The sequence below is a fragment of the Ipomoea triloba genome, chromosome 7 (assembly GCF_003576645.1).
Source record: "Ipomoea triloba cultivar NCNSP0323 chromosome 7, ASM357664v1".
Lineage (NCBI taxonomy): Eukaryota > Viridiplantae > Streptophyta > Magnoliopsida > Solanales > Convolvulaceae > Ipomoea > Ipomoea triloba.
Genome location: NC_044922.1, coordinates 22,748,781 through 22,762,053, shown reverse-complemented (window position 1 = coordinate 22,762,053; position 13,273 = coordinate 22,748,781). Strand labels below are relative to the sequence as shown.

At 35.1% G+C, this 13,273-nt stretch overlaps 3 protein-coding genes across 3 annotated transcripts; 2 read left to right on the top strand and 1 right to left on the bottom strand.

Moving 5' to 3' along the window:
• The first annotated feature begins 355 nt into the window (after positions 1–355).
• On the top strand, positions 356–3,688 carry LOC116024352 (putative receptor-like protein kinase At3g47110). Its single transcript, XM_031265245.1, has 2 exons — positions 356–3,098; positions 3,282–3,688. The coding sequence occupies exons 1-2, from the start codon at positions 356–358 to the stop codon at positions 3,686–3,688; spliced, it is 3,150 nt and encodes a 1,049-aa protein (XP_031121105.1).
• Positions 3,689–4,869: 1,181 nt separating this feature from the next.
• Positions 4,870–5,448, bottom strand: LOC116024351 (agamous-like MADS-box protein AGL29). Its single transcript, XM_031265244.1, has one exon. It carries the CDS (start codon positions 5,446–5,448, stop codon positions 4,870–4,872), a length of 579 nt encoding a protein of 192 aa, XP_031121104.1.
• Positions 5,449–11,093: 5,645 nt separating this feature from the next.
• On the top strand, positions 11,094–12,981 carry LOC116025932 (serine/threonine-protein kinase OXI1-like). Its single transcript, XM_031267312.1, has 2 exons — positions 11,094–11,834; positions 11,964–12,981. Exons 1-2 carry the CDS (start codon positions 11,446–11,448, stop codon positions 12,841–12,843), a joined length of 1,269 nt encoding a protein of 422 aa, XP_031123172.1. The 5' UTR covers positions 11,094–11,445; the 3' UTR covers positions 12,844–12,981.
• The last annotated feature ends 292 nt before the right edge of the window (positions 12,982–13,273 follow it).

Sequence of the window (13,273 nt, the reverse complement as noted above, 5' to 3'; positions counted from 1 at the left end):
TTTGTTTCTATTGTTCAAAAGTATTGACGAAAAAGTTAATAAAATTTATAATTATAAAGATTTGAATCGAAATATGTCAGTTTGTGATGACTTCTAGAACAGTGTACGTGGATTACGAAACTACTATGGAATTGGCAGTGGTGAATTTCCAAGTCTACTAAGCTAGCCTCATTTTGTCAAACGTACTTGTATTATAAAATTCTGAATTGGGGTGACTCACTGTGGAGCTGAGCATGCATGAAGCGTATTTAATTTGTTCTAGAAATCATCACAAAATGGCATATCAGTGAGCTGAGAAAAACACCTAAATCTGTGGAATTATTATTGAATAGAATTGTAGATCGAGATTGAGGTGATGAAGATGAGCCAAGAGAAAACCCTCTCACTACTCTTTTATAATTATTTCTCATCTGCACTGCTTTGCCTAATATGTACTCTTACCCTTTCCACTTACTCCTTCGTATCGTCATCATCAGCTACTCTTTACTCAAATGAGACCGATAGAATTGCCCTTTTAGATTTTAAACGCCGGATTTCTGATGATCCGCATGGAGTGTTACTTAACTCCTGGAATGACTCTGTGCACCATTGTGGTTGGCAAGGAGTGAGGTGTGGTCGTCGACACCCACGAGTTGTGGCGTTGAGGCTTCCTGATTTGGGGTTAGTGGGAACCATATCTCCTCATATTGGAAATCTCACTTTCCTCAGGGTTCTTGATCTCAATAGCAATAAGTTGTACGGTGAAATCCCAGGAGAGATTGGTGGTTTGTTTCGACTAAGATCTCTCGACCTGTCTGTGAATGCACTGACGGGAGAACTGGTTGCGCTTAATCTGAGCAACTGCTTACAACTAAGGGGACTCTATTTTTTTGAAAATGGCCTCCAAGGGAAGCTCCCTACTGCATTCCTAGCTAATTTGAAGAAGCTACAAGAACTGTCTTTGGGTAGAAACAGATTGACAGGTGGAATTCCTCCCACTTTTGGGAATTTGTCATCACTTCGACAGTTGAGCTTGGAGATGAATCATTTGGAGGGACGTATTCCGCATGAGATTACGCGGTGTTGGGGTTTAAATATCCTTTCACTTGGTGGCAACAATTTCACTGGTACACTATCGCCTTCTTTCTTCAATATCACTTCTTTACAAATTTTTTCGGCATCTGCAAACTCACTTGAAGGGATCATTCCAAGCTACATAGGAGACACCATGCCAAATTTAGAAGGCTTTTATTTTGGCCTTAACCAATTCCATGGTACCATCCCAATTTCATTTCCCAATGCCTCTAAGCTTCAAACTCTTGAGGTATCTGACAACCATCTTGTAGGTAAAGTTCCAGATAATATTGGAAGGTTAAAAAATCTGCAATTCTTGAACCTTGAGTACAATCTTCTTGGTATAGGTGGCAATGGTCCCCTCAATGACTTGGCTTTTATAACATCTTTGTCCAATTGTAGTAACTTAAATATGTTTTCCATTGATAATAATAGATTTGAAGGTAAATTGCCAAACACCATATCTAACCTCACATCCAAGCTCCATATTTTATATCTAGGTGGGAATAAGATATTTGGAGCAATACCTAGAGGAATAAAAAATCTAGTTAGCTTGATTGCTTTCGATATTGGAAACAGTCTATTATCAGGTATTATTCCAAGTGAGATAGGTGAATTGCATAAATTACAAGTTTTAGGTCTTTATGAAAATCAATTATCTGGAAAAATGCCACCCACTCTTTTTAACCTTACTTATCTAGCTTCACTTGTTTTATATAACAACAATTTTGATGGCAATATACCCTCAAATGTGGAAAACTTCAGGAATTTGAATGAATGGTACATGAAAAATAACAAACTAGATGGAACCATTCCTCAACAAATTTTTAATTTGCCATCTTTGTCTAAGTACCTTGACCTTTCCCATAATTCATTCACTGGTCCCTTATCTCCTTCCGTGGGCAAATTGAAAACACTAAATGCCTTGGACATCTCTGGGAACAAATTGTCGGGCAAAATTCCAGATACAATTGGAGATTGTTTGAGCCTTGGATATATTGATATGCATGATAATCTCTTTGAAGGTAAAGTCCCACCGTCTTTGGTTTCCTTAACAAGCGTTACGTATTTGGATATCTCAAACAACAAGTTGACTGGAGAGATACCGAGAGACCTCCAAAATCTCTCACTCTTGCAATATTTGAACCTTTCTTTCAATGATCTAGAGGGGGAGGTACCAACAGCTAGAGTGTTTGCAGTGGAAACCAATGTATCATTGCTTGGAAACAAAAAGCTATGCGGTGGTATACCTGAGCTAAATCTGCCTCCATGTCGTGTGAAGAAAACAAAACACAGAAAGCATTTAAAGCTTATGATTGTTATCTTCACATGTATCTGCTCGGCTCTGGTGTTTGCATCAGTCATTGCTTTTCTAACATTGTGTTGGAGGAAACAAAAAAGAGTGGAATCAGCTAAGTCATCCAAAGTTGAAAAGCTTTCCAAAATCCCTTATAGAGACCTGCATCAAGCTACTGATGGTTTCTCTGAGACAACTTTGATCGGCTCGGGAAGTTTTGGCTCTGTTTACAAAGGAAGATTTGATCAAGGTGTTGGAGAACATACAATTGCGGTGAAGGTACTTGACCTTTTAAAAAATGGAGCTACAAAGAGCTTTCTTGCAGAATGTAAAGTGTTGAAGAACATACGCCACCGAAATCTTGTTCCAATTTTGACTTGCTGCTCGAGTTGTGATTTTGCAGGTAATGAATTCAAAGCTTTGGTTTATGAGTTCATGGAAAATGGGGATTTGGATATGTGGTTGCATACACATTCATCTAATGCAAGGACAACTGTTCTAAGTGTTCTTCAAAGGTTAAACATTGCAATTGATGTAGCTTCTGCATTGCGCTATCTCCATGATGATTGTGAGCCCACGGTTATTCATTGTGATCTAAAGCCAAGTAACATACTGCTCGATAACAACTTAACTGCTCATGTTGGAGACTTTTGTATATCAAGACTTTATTCACATACAATTGGAGATCCAATTGGTGAACAAAGTAGTACCATTGGATTAAAGGGTTCAATTGGTTATGTTCCACCAGGTAAGAATATTGTCATAAAACTTTACCACTTGTTTCCATAACTAGCTAGCTTAAGAGAAAAAGTCATATTGATATATCATATCATATCTTATGTTGAAGAAGTTCTTTCCCAAAAATTAAAATGCTCTATTAATTTTATTTTTTCATTTGCTTTGTTTGTTTTCACAAATCATTTGTCTTTAGAGTACGGGATAGGAGCAAAGGCATCAACTTTTGGAGATGCGTATAGCTTTGGAATCCTTTTGTTAGAAATGTTCACTGCTAAAAGACCCACAGATGCTTTATTCACGAATGGTGGATGTAAGAGTATCTATGAGTATGTTGAAGCAGCATTATCGGAGCAAGTGATGAAAATTGTTGACCCATTGCTTCTAGCATGCCTAGAAATTAGCAACCTTGGAATAAGACAAAACGAAGAGTTGGAGAATCATGCTAATTTGGTGGAAATTGAAGAGAGCAAGGTGCATAACTTATTCTTCTCCATCTTCAAAACTGGGCTTGATTGTGCTTCAACATCACCAATGGACCGCATGCCTATGAATGAAATGAGCAGGGAATTACAGAAGATTAAGAAGGCCTTCTTTGCGTAAAATTAAGCAAACATGTCTTGTGACATACAATATCTCCATGGGTAGAAATTAAGAAAAGTGTTTTCCAATTTGTCTAATATATGTTGCTCTAAATTTCTTTAATTTTGATTTAAACTTTTCTTGTATTCTTCTTTTGTTGTATGGTGGGGAACAAACTCCAAGTATTATCTATGTTCTTATACTAAATATATGCTGTGATTTGGTTGAAATTTTGTATATTAATTAGAGTATAAGTATTTCTATTAAATTGACGTAACACGATCCTAAGATATGTTATGCACAATTAGTCAACTAATTAATGTAACATAAGTTTATAAGAAAATAAAATGCACTAAATGATTTTGTGTGACGAACTCGATTAAAAGAGTTATTAAGAATTAAACTCATAACTTTTAGATAGAAAAATTATATTTCACCACTTAGCCACCATTAGTAAATAAGCCAGAATCATATCGAACACCATAATGACAAAACAAAATAAATAAATAAACAAAAAATATATATATATAATATAATACTCCAAAAGAAAAGTGACACACCCATGTTTTTTAAAAATTGTGAACGGATATAGATTAATAAAAATTATCTTTCTTTAAAAAAAAAAAACAAAAAGCAGCATTAATATTAAACATCAAAAATCAAATGTTGAATACAAGTGGGGTAAGAATGAAACCAATTACAAGAACCAGAACATGAACTCGTTGCCCTAGGTAAAGCATGAACCAGCTTATTCTCTGATCTACTAACAAAACGAAAGGACACCTTATCAAAGTGTCATTTTATCATTTGATACGTACTGTCTAATGACACAACCAGCGTAGGAGTAATTTGTAGGGGAAGTTTCAAGCATCAAGCAAACCATTTATTATTTAGACAAAGAATTGTAACATGCACCTAATTGACTGAGCCATGCATCATATCCAACCTCATAAGAAATAAACAAAAAAAAATAAAAAAGATTGACAATCAACAAAATTGCTAAAAGGTAATAAGACGCGAATATCATTAAAACAAGGCTTGTGAACCTTACAATATGCGTACCGTCGAGTAAAGCCAAGTTTAACCCAAAATTAAATAACATTATCAAAACCCTAGGAGACCCATAGGAAATGATATCTTAATTCAAAATAAAATATTAAAATTGCAAAAAGTACTAGAACAAAGTAAGAGATGAAAATAATTTAAACACCACTTGGTCCAGCGCCATCATTGGCTCCAAAGCGAGTTTCCATGGCTTGAGATTGTGCCCCCATTATGGAAATCATATTTAATTTCTCAGGTACTTGATCAAGGAGTGTTTTCATGTGGTGTTCCATGGATTGTAGCTCAGGCAATTGAAGATCAGATATGGATGGTCTACCTTTTTCAGCCTCTCTCAAAGCTTGATCGACCAACATTTCTTCATCGATTAGAGCTTCAAGGACGTTGATTTGAGAGGTCATCGCTCTCATTTTAGCATCCCGTTGAGCACGGATAATATGTTCAGGTACGTTGGCTTCTGCTCTGGGGATTTCACCAAAGTACTTGGTAAGGACTGTATTCATATCAGGGTTGCTAAAGGAGAAAGGTTTGCCGGATGGTGAGAATACCACCATCGTAATCTCGGTGCCACATAAAGTGGACATCTCACTGGTTTTTTTAAATAAACCAGTGCGCCGTTTTGAAAATGTTACAAGACGTTGAACCTCATTTTCTATTCTAGCAAGGGGAAGCCTTTGTCGACCTCTTGTCACTCCTCTAGAAGTATTTCTACGAGACATTTTTCAAGAAAATTGAATTTACTCACTAGTATACGGTGAGACAATGTATATTGATAATGTAGAATGAAGGTCGTATTTATAGCCTAGACTTTTCACTTTGTGGAATTTTTTTATGGTTAAAGTAAAATAAATATAAATTTCTAAATTTATGACTTGGGTTTCGATAGAGATTTTTACCATGTTAGTCAATAATATCTAGAATTACGAATATTTTAAGGGAAAATTTTAATTTTACCGAATTTGTTTTGTGGCATAAAGAGTAATATGATTTAATTTCCAAATTTACAAAGATTTTGGTGACACTAGCTTAATACATTACTAAATTTGATTCCCAAAAATTAAAAGTGTACATTTTTATCTTTAGAAAATTTGTAAAGGCAAAAATTCTTGATAATGGAACAAATTTAGCAAAGTTAATAAATTAGTAAATACACAAAAATAGTACAGAGTAACATTAATTATAAATGTTTGTCAAAATATTTAGGTGGCACTTTTTCCCCATATGTTATATGTTTATAGCACTTTTCCCCCCTGTGTTATTAAAGTGGCAGTTTTCCCCCCTCAGTTCTTTTAAAAGTGGTAGTTTTCTCCCTTGTAATGTTAAATTGACATTTTTGCCCTTAAAATAACTAGTTCATTTATTTTTATTCTCCAATCAATTGTTACTAATATGTATGGAAGATCACGGTTCGATACGAACCTAATCGAACACTGTAGCAATTGAACTTAAATAGTATAGACGGTTACGGTTACGGTTACGATTCAGAACCGAAAAATAAAATAAAATAATTGTTCAATTTAGACTATTTTTAAATAAGAAATAAAATTATAAAAATAAATACGTAGTAAATAAATACATAAGTTTTGATTGGCGGTTTAAAATCGAAATTGGAACCGAATAGGTCCGATTTATCAAAATAAGTGTTTGATTATTTTCACTATATATGACTGTGGTTAAGTTCGGTTCACGGTTCAACAATTATTTAATTTTAAATTTTTCGGTTTTGAATCGTAACCAGAACCGTCCATACTATTTCGATATGATTGTTACAGTGTTTGGTTAGGTTCGAACCGAATCATGATCATCCATAAATATAAATAATAATTTGTTGGAGAAGAAAAATAAATGAAATAATTATTTTTAAGGGTAACAATGTCAATTTAACATTTCAGGGAGGAAAACTGTCACTTTAATAACACAGGGGGGAAAAGTGCTATATGCACATAACATATGGGGAAAAAGTGTCATTTTCCCTTTAGCAAAGTTAATAAATTAGTAAATACACAAAAATAGTACGGAGTAACATTAATTATAAGTGTTTGTCAAAAGATTTAGGTTAAAAGAATGGGCTTTGAATCAGGCGAATAATTTTGATTGTAACGTTAGGTTAATTGATTCGAAGATATGATAGAAGAAAGGATTCAATTTATATGGAACTCTTGGCAATGATGGGAATTGAAGAATAAGATGTCTAGGTAAAAGAGTCGAAAGTTGAACCCTGACTTCTATTTGAAGATGTTCACACGCCTAGCTAAGAGACTTCTAATTATAAGAGTTATATCTTCGAGGGGCATAATCAATAGAAGATACTCTTAGGGGTCGTTTCATCAGATTAATTCTTTATTTTTTTTTCAATTTTCATTCTCCATATCTCCTATTTTTCATTTATCTAATTTTCTGATTTCATTTCTCATATTCAACTTTAAGATAAAATATATATTCAATACACTAATACTAAATGTGTAAAAAAGTCAAAACCACTAAAGTTTACTTCTAGTCTTCTACAATCTACACTACAAATCAAAACCACTAAAATTTACTTCTAGTCCTCTACAATCTACACTGCAAACCAAAACCAGTGACAGTCTGGCTAACTGAGACTTTGAGAGTCTGAGAAGGGCAACCGGCGACTGGGAGTCTGGAGTAGGAGACGCAACGGTGACCTTGCTGAGTGGGAGACGGTGACGGCAAGCAAGTGTAGTGAAAGCTCATAAGATGTATTCAATTAAAAAACAAAATGTAAAAAACAGAGTAAATAGCAGTGAATGCACTATAAAGTGCATACTAAATTCCTTCAGAGTTTGTCCCTGCAGTTTGGCACATGTGCAAAATAGCCAAAAATCCAGACAAAAGTGCATAGTGTTTAAAACCATCAAATGTCTAAATCATCGAGCAACCAAAAAAAAAAAAAACAATTGTCAAAGCAATGGCAAACAACTTCCAAAAATTAGGACAGAGTCATTTCATTTCCTGTTTAATTAGAACATAATTGGATCTCTTGACGTCTTGGCTTGAGGAAAACTGGTCTAGGATACTTCTCTTTGTGGATACAGGTTCAATTCGATCATCTGTGTCCTCAGTTCTAATTTTTTCCAGTCTATTCTACAGTTGGACTGCTAGCTTAATCTCCCGATTCGCTTCCCTGAGTCATTATAGTTGTTAAATTTTTTTAACAATGTAACTATTAGCAGTTAATGTATAAATATCAGTTGTAAAATACCAAAAAAATACCTCAGCATCTGAATCGCTTTGTTCCTCATCAATCATTTTAGAGAGATGATCTTGATCATCATTCCATGAGGTACAGTAGGTTGAAACCAAGTCTTCATCATTAACTACCTTCAAGACTGGAATGGGTCTTGCAAATTTGTCATATTTTGCAATAACTACCATATTTTGCAATAACTACCATTAATTTCATGCAAATTTGTCATATTTTGCAGATTTAAAAACACAAATCTACATGGATTAATTAAATTGAGATTTGTGTTTTTAAATAAGCAGCAGGGATTGACTAAGGTATGACTCTAAGGTAAGTGTATTGAAATAAGCAGATTAATCCATATGTTCAGGTTTCAAATTTGCAATATCTACCTATAATTTCATGAAAATTTATCATATTTTGCAGATTTTTTAGAACAATACACATTACAGACAGCAACAAACAGTACATGTATGCATATATGTGATATGAGACTTAAATGTGTGGTAAGTCAGATACAATTATAGATTATGATTGCAGTAGCCACAAGAATACATCAATATGGAAAATTTTAAATGGATTACAACAAAATATTAGAATATTATCAAACCATTATCAGTTCATTAAAAAATTCAAATTATCACTGCAGTAGGAAAAAAAATAAAGGAAAGCAATAATTGTAATAATACCTAGAAGTTAGAAGAAGAAAAATTGACCTCAGTCATGAAAAAGGCATTCTTGACTCTTGATTAACTCATTGTTCCTTCCTTTAGGAACAATATAAGTTCATACTAACCGGAGCCTTATAGCCTTACGTGTATAATCTGGGCATATGTTTTTTGCAAGGACATACAGGTTAGACATTTTAATAGCAAAGGTTGAAAAATTGTGCAGATCAGAGAAAGCAGAACAAATGGGAGATAGAGTTGCTGGCCTGGAGATGTGAACTGTTTGTATATATCTCGGTATATATGGAGCCTTTACATTTGTAAAGGCTTTCAGCCTTTAATGAATGAATCATTCAATTCTCATTGGACATGTAAACGTCCAAAATATGGGAAAGTGTGACTGTAATATTGTAATATTTTAATATTTTAATTGTAAATATTTTATATATATATATATATATTTTTTTTTGAGTACTACTGACTCTGTTACAATGTAGTATTTGTATATATATATCTATAGATATAGATACAGATTATTATATATCTATGATATCTAAAAACATAATAAATGTCAATGAAGGTTATACCCCCATTTATGTCCGTTTTTTCTGTTAAGTTTTTTTTGTACATCATGCTATAAAAGTTGTACTATATAATATTTTGGACAAATATACCTCTACCGTTATAGCTTCTGTTATCTTTTCCACTATTGTTACTATGCACATGCATCCACCATATATTTTCTTATCTTATTCAATAATATAATAATAATATATACACATTCAATATTAGAGTTATATGTTAGTTATTTTTTAAAATATAAATATTCAATTTATACAAATATTTTACATTATTATTATTATTATTTACTATATTAAAATATAAATAAATTTAAATTTTAATATAAAATACTAATATTGAGCACCTATGTTTTGCGCATCGCGCATAAAAAAAAACTAGTAAGTTATATATATATATATATATATGGAACTGAATATTGAAAGGGTGAAAACAAATTAATATGGAATAATTACCAATCACTAAACAATAAAATTAAACACTAAGTTTTTTTTATTGTTCAGTGAGGCAGTGCAAAAGTAATAAATAAGAGAGAAAACAGTCGTGTGAATGAATATATTATGTACAGAGGTAATCAATATTATGTATAAATATTACAATATTATGTACATAGATAAGTGACCAAAACGACGTCACTTTGTATGGACGGGAAAATGCTGAATTCTGATTGGCCTAGGCGATATGGCTTTATTATATAGAGAGATGCATGTCCGCATACACACATCTATTTTTGTAATGTCTAAGTTGTCATCATTAATTAATAACTCTTTAAATATAACCTAGAGGGTGTATGTGGTTGAGTGGAAAGGACCCATCCATCCTTAACAAAAGGTCAAAGTTTTGATTATTGGCTTTGGGAATGGAGCAGCTTTAAATCTCCAGGTCAGTTGTCCCGTTGTTGTTGTTGGTTTTATGACCACTGGCATAGTCAGTAGGGCTAACACTACCGAAAAATGAACGGGATAATACCGAAAATTAAAAGATTTTTATTGTTTTATATGTGATTAGAGAGCTTAACCCTTATTCAAGGCCCTAGTAGTGTTTTATACATTAGGGGTGAGCCCTTAATTAGAAGGTAAGAAATCAATCTAAACTAGGTAAGTAAATAAATAATGAATGTGTACAACTTCTTTCCTAATTGCTATAGGATCTTCTTTCGATATTTCATGACATCCGCCTTTCATATCTAGTGGTTTTCCTTTCATGTTACGTTGGAAGAGGAACAAATCGTTTATGAATTATAGGTCTGCGCCGTGTCGACCTCTACACTAAGCCGACCTGATTATTTGCCTAATTCCTCCCCCAGATTCCCCGTATGACTCCGATCCCCTGCTCAATAGTATGGCCTCCTACTGCACTCATCCCTCCATCCGTCTCACTCCTCAACTCATTTGTCTAGCTGCCTTACTTGCCGACCCATCTGCCTAGCTGTCTGGCTCCTCGACGCATTTGCTTAACTGCCTGACTCCTCTACCGCGGTGATCTTAAACCATTCAAACACCGTAATATAGCTCCTAATGCCTATTTTTTAGCGAACCAAACCATATTATGTTTCTTATCTACTCCACGGGGTGAGGTGTTTGGTTCAGGTTATCCCACATAAAGAGATGTAAATATGATAATATTAGGTTATCTTGTTTTGTTCAAAAAAGAAAAGTGAGGTTAGGATAGGGAATATAAGATTCTCAAATTTTATTTTTCGATTCATTTTTTATAGTTTTTCTAAGAATCATATTCACATGACATTTTTAGGCTATGCAAAATTTTTAAAATTGAGTATATTCTCACACTGCCAGTATTAAGTTTCGAATCTTGGTCTCTTCTATTAAATATTGTCTTTGAGCTAAGACCGTGTAAACTGGTGATGAATTTCTATTTCTAAGGGGAGGTGTAAGAATTTCTATTCCATGAAAAGACGAAATTGCAAATAAAGAATGAAATTTTACAACCTTAAGAAATTGTATTGAAAAAGAATTACAATTCCACTGTAGCAATAAGTGATAGAAGCTTCTTCACCAAGGAAAATGGATCCCCCTCCCACCTTTTATACGGTCGTAGGAATATGTACTCCATTAATGAAAGCCAACGTCTTTCTTTTTCTCTCCCCATCCACTTCGGTTCAACCGCATCAAATTCCAACCTCAACTAACCAATTTTCTTCATTCCCACTACTACTACTACAGTATTATATCCTACCAGAATCCCTAGAAATTCGGCCCTTTAATTAATCGTCTCGTCTGATCACTCACGCGCCGCCCCGCCCCGTCATGAACGAAGACGACGGAGCTCTATCATCGGTCGTTTCTCTCAACCTGCGGGACCTGAAGATCACCGCCGCTCTTGGCCGCGGAGCTAAAGGCGTGGTGTTCCTGGTCCAAACTCACGACGGTGAACTGCTGGCGCTCAAGGCAATCTCGCGCGCTTCCGTAGAGAAGAAGAAGCTCGCTAGCGGCGGCGGCAATGGAAGCGAGTACAGAAGAATTTGGTTCGAACGCCAAGTACTGAGCTCCTTCGAAAATCTTCTTCTGCCGAAGCTCCGCGGAGTGGTTTCCACGCAGAAAATCGTCGGTTACGCCATTGATTACTGTCCCGGTGGGGATCTAAACACTTTGAGAAAGAAGCAAACGGAAAATATATTCTCTGGTGATATCATTAGGTGAGTCGATCTCCCTGTATTTCCCCCATTTAATATAACCGCTATATTATATTAATAATCACTCCATTTTGGAATTACTGCGATCAATACTAGAACAATTTGAATTTGAATTTGAATTTGAATTTTCAGATTCTATGCAGCGGAGTTAGTACTGGCATTGGAGTATCTTCACGGATTAGGAATTGTGTACAGAGATTTGAAACTAGAAAATGTGATGATTCAGGAGAATGGTCATATAATGCTGATCGATTTCGATCTCTCCACAAAACTATCTCCCAAATCTTCTGAAACTCCTCAGGTTGTTGTTGTTAAGTCACCTTCGAAATCTGAGCCAGAGAAGGCACGGAAGAAGCTTCCTTCCTGGTACATGCTATGCAGGTCAGGAATCTCGCCGGAGGAGGACTCAGTACATCCGTACGAACTTGGCTTAAGCTCGTCGGTGAGTTCCTCGTCAAGATCCGACTCCGTTGAAAAGTCGAATTCCTTCGTCGGGACCGAAGAGTACGTAGCGCCGGAGGTCATACTAGGGAACGGCCACGATTTCTCCGTCGACTGGTGGTGTCTAGGCGTGATGTTGTACGAAATGCTGTACGGCACGACGCCGTTTAAGGGCGCGAATCGGAAGGAGACGTTCTATCGGATACTGTCAAAGGAGCCGGACCTGGTCGGAGAACCGACGGCGCTGAGGAATCTGATCGGAAAGTTGCTGGAGAAGGACCCCGATCAGAGGATCTCAGGTGAGGAAATCAAAGGCCATGAGTTTTTCCGAGGCGTTGATTGGGACGGGATTGTGCGAATGGCGAGGCCGCCGTTTATTCCATTAACGGCCAGTACTGGGGATACGGATGGGAATAAACAGATTGACGTGGAGTCTTTCGTACAAGACGCGTTCAAAGTTAGCGGGGATGAGGAAGTTGGGCACAAAACTGATAATAATTGTAATTTTCTCAAAATTAAGGAATTTTGCGATCCCAGCCACACCCAAAACGACAATTTTTTCATCTTTTAAAATACCTTAATTATCATCTTCCCCAAATTAATAAATTATTATGTATCTATTGTACGAATTACTATAATAATATGTAATACACATAAATGTAAAAAAAATTCTACAACATATAATTTGATACCTCTCTTTGTTTCAAAATTGATACATTAGTTGTGTTCGATACGGATGGTCTTTTCGTAATCGTACATACAAAACCCAAGATATTGGTCTAAAACATCGGCCTAAATAATAAAAGCCAGTGGTGGGCAATTCGGTTCGATTTATTCGAACCGAACTAGTAATATACTGAAAAATTGAACAATTCGCGATTTTTGTAAATCGAACCGAACGATTTAGTAAAAAGCGAACCGAATCGAATATCGTTAGATTTTAATAATAATAATAATAATAAAGAAGTAAATCTAAGTCTCTTGATGCCACTTGCTCCTTC

Bases quoted from the DNA above. Each gene is read 5' to 3' on its own strand.
- LOC116024352 (XM_031265245.1), top strand. From the start codon at position 356: ATGAAGATGAGCCAAGAGAAAACCCTCTCACTACTCTTTTATAATTAT. The intron at 3,099-3,281 runs GTAAGAATATTG...ATTTGTCTTTAG, and splicing joins AATTGGTTATGTTCCACCAG to AGTACGGGATAGGAGCAAAG.
- LOC116024351 (XM_031265244.1), bottom strand. From the start codon at position 5,448: ATGTCTCGTAGAAATACTTCTAGAGGAGTGACAAGAGGTCGACAAAGG.
- LOC116025932 (XM_031267312.1), top strand. From the start codon at position 11,446: ATGAACGAAGACGACGGAGCTCTATCATCGGTCGTTTCTCTCAACCTG. The intron at 11,835-11,963 runs GTGAGTCGATCT...TTGAATTTTCAG, and splicing joins TTCTCTGGTGATATCATTAG to ATTCTATGCAGCGGAGTTAG.